General features: G+C 32.1%; 1 protein-coding gene across 1 annotated transcript; it reads right to left on the bottom strand.

Moving 5' to 3' along the window:
- On the bottom strand, nt 1-807 carry LOC110105052. Its single transcript, XM_020834411.2, has 2 exons — nt 442-807; nt 1-356 (listed from the first exon to the last, which is right to left on the bottom strand). Exons 1-2 carry the CDS (start codon nt 799-801, stop codon nt 192-194), a joined length of 525 nt encoding a protein of 174 aa, XP_020690070.1. The 5' UTR covers nt 802-807; the 3' UTR covers nt 1-191.
- Between the last annotated feature and the right edge of the window lie 2,455 nt (nt 808-3,262).

Below are 3,262 nucleotides of genomic sequence, written 5' to 3'. Positions count from 1 at the left end.
AAAATATACCTTAAGATCCTTCATTTTTCGAATTAATTCTTAGACTTTTACAAATGCTGTTAGCCTCTAAAGCCGCTTGAAGGATTTCATAATAGAAATTCAATGGCACAAGTTCTTCATCATTGACATAAAAACAAATTAAAGGTACAATCTTGGTGTCAAATTACACAAAAGCAATTCTACCAAACAGTTCATACTTCTCTTTTCGGGCGGTTACGAACGCGGGCTGCCGCCGCGCCAATTTCTTCTTTCACCATAACTCTATCTTCCTTTCCTTCCCTCGCCTCCAATCCCTCCTGTCCTTCTTCTCCTGCTTCTTCTTCGTTCTCTCCCACCATTGCTTGATTCGCTGCAAGCTGCGGCGGAAACAGGGTAGAAATATGGTTGAGGCATATCGTCGAACACATGAAGAGCTTAAGTGGGATTCACATTCACATTCACCTCTTCGAGGAATTTCTCATCGAGCTTGTTGCCGATTCGGATGGAAACCAAGATGGTGCCGATGAGGAGGGAGAGGGGAAGAACGAAGACGAGGATGAGGGTGGATGCGCTCGGCGGACCGGCGCGCACCACTGCCAGCTCTCCCGGCAGCGGATGCCGGCGATGAAGATGGCGGGTGATCTCTGACGGGGCTCTTAGAGTTTGGAAGGAAGAGAGGAATGTAGAGGTGGAGAGACCAAAGGTACCGGCGGGGCGTCGGGGAAGGAGGAGGCGGGGAGGTGAGGACGGTAGCGTGGAGACCATGATGTGGCTAGCTGCCATGAGCGATACTCTCGAAAGGCTTAGATTTTCAATTTTCATTTATTCTTATTAGTATTTTTTTTAATTCATTAGTCATTATTTTAAGTTTTTAACTATGAAATTTGCATATTTATGCATTAAATAATTGAAAATTTGTTACAATTAAAAAAAAAACGAGTTAACATTATGTGATTAATTTTAATATTTAGATTAAAATTTTTAATTTTTTTAATTTATATTTTTTTAGATAAAAAAAAGGAGGTCGAATGATATTAGGTTTGTAGATAAAATTTAGGTGTTTTGTGTGAAGTATTTCTTTAAAATATGTTTATAAATTATGGCTTAATTTTGTTTGTTATTTTTGAAAAAAATAAAAGAAATTAATCAAGATTAATATATAGATAAATTTCTAATTATGCTGAAATAAATAATAAACTTAATAAATGTTGTTATTTCAAAAGAATTATTTTTTCAACAAATCAAATAAGCCATATCTTAATGAATAAATGGACTCAAATTGAGATAAATTTTCACAAACTTAATAAATTTCTTAGCATTGTTATTTTTTGGAATTGTTGGCTTAATATGATGTATGTTACACTTACGGTCATTCCTATGAACATTAAATTAGGTATGTTCGATCTTAAAAAGACTTAAATAGAAAATATTAAAAATGATATTTTTATTACATTATGTAACGGTGAAAAATGATTGATATACTCAATTGAGAGATTATTATGTGCTGAGTCTGAATACAAAGAACCGTTCGGTTTTGTGACTGTGAATAGTAAAAGAGCATAAGTGAACAGTAAAAGAGCGTGGATGGATAGTAACTATGCTTTTACTGTTTATGGTCACAAAACCTAGCAGTTCTTTGTGTCCGGACTCCGCACGTAATAACCTCTATCTTCAATGAGCTGATGTTGCGACATCCTTGCTTCTTTGCGGCACAACCTTCTCTCTCCCTTTCTATGGAGGGTTTCAAGATTTTGGGGGAGAAAGAGGAGGAAATCGGATTTTGGCCTATTATTATTATTTGATATTAATTAAATAAAATATAATAATTAATATTTAATATTAATCATAATAATAAACATTAATTTGTTAAAAAAATTAAACAATTGATTTTAATTATAATTTCATTTGATTAAATGATTTTTAATATTTAATTAGTTTCATAAAGTATTAATTAATAATTTGTAGTATATTATTCTAATTTAATTATAGTTTAATTAAAAATAAGAATCGATAAAAAATTAATAATATTCAATAAAACAAATAAAGTATATATATAAAACTAATTCTTAGTTGAGATTTTTAATTATATGTTTAATAAATTTAATTAAGATTGATATAAGTAAAATAAATATAATAATATATTCTAAGCATTTAAATTCTTAAATTCTAAAACAAAAAGCCAAATTATTTATGTAAATTTAACTTTTATCATATCAAATAATTTTCTAAAAAACATCATAGAATTTAATAAATCCGAATTTTCAAATTTAGAAAATAGTAAAAAATATCCCAAACGAAGCCTGAAGCTCTTTCTACCTTGCTAGCAGTGTCTTTCTTAAGCAAGAAACTTAATGGAAATATCGTTTACAAACGGTCTATAATGGTGAAAATCTCTAAAGCCAAACATCGAGTTTGTACTGTTGAAAGTAACTGCATGGAGAAGACTACCTAAAGTCTTGAAATTGGCTTAGAGATTAAGAAGATGAAATCAAATGAGCATGTTAAAACTCCATTGATTACAGAGGATAATTTTGTCCGGTGGAGGCCAAAGGTGAATATTTGCTTATTGCAAGTCAGCTTTTGAGCTTAGCAAAGCTAATAATATTTGATGTCTCGAAACAGAAGAGTCTAAGAACTGAGGTTTGATGTCAACTTGTTGAGGAAATCATCTTAGACTCCATGGATTGATTCAAAGAGGCCATGGTAATCATGATATATATTATGAATAACCTAATTTAATTGAAGTAATGATGATGACAGTGATCGCCTTAAAAAAAAAAAAAAGACAGTGATCGCCTAGGCGGTGGTCATTAGTTGTCGCCGGCAACGGTAGAGATCACAAGTGATCTCAGTCTCCAGCAGCGGAGGCCACAGGTGATCACGTGATTGCAGGCTGCGGGAGTGGCAACAATTGGAGACAATAGTGGTGACGGACAATGGTGGTGACCGTAGTCAAATCCTCATTTAAATCTAATAAAGAAAGATCATTTCTTATATTTTATAACAAAATCTTTTTAGGTCTATTTCTATTTTTTTTTTTTAATATAAGTCAAATCTATTACGTCAACTTTCTTGATTGAGCGGAAATGTTGAGTTAAAATTCAAGTTGTCTGAATTGCCAAAAATTCATTTTACACATAATTGTTTTTGCTCGCCACATTAATTACTAGTTGTATTCGACCACATGCCGTCGTAGGATTATAAATTATGTCAGCATATCCTTACGTAAACTTCTGTGCTATTTGGCTTGACTTACTTTTTTTTTTTTTTTTTTTAAAAAAAA

This window comes from Dendrobium catenatum, unplaced genomic scaffold (genome assembly GCF_001605985.2).
Source record: "Dendrobium catenatum unplaced genomic scaffold, ASM160598v2 fragScaff_scaffold_313, whole genome shotgun sequence".
Classification (NCBI taxonomy): Eukaryota; Viridiplantae; Streptophyta; class Magnoliopsida; order Asparagales; family Orchidaceae; genus Dendrobium; species Dendrobium catenatum.
This window is presented reverse-complemented; position numbering and strand designations above follow the sequence as displayed.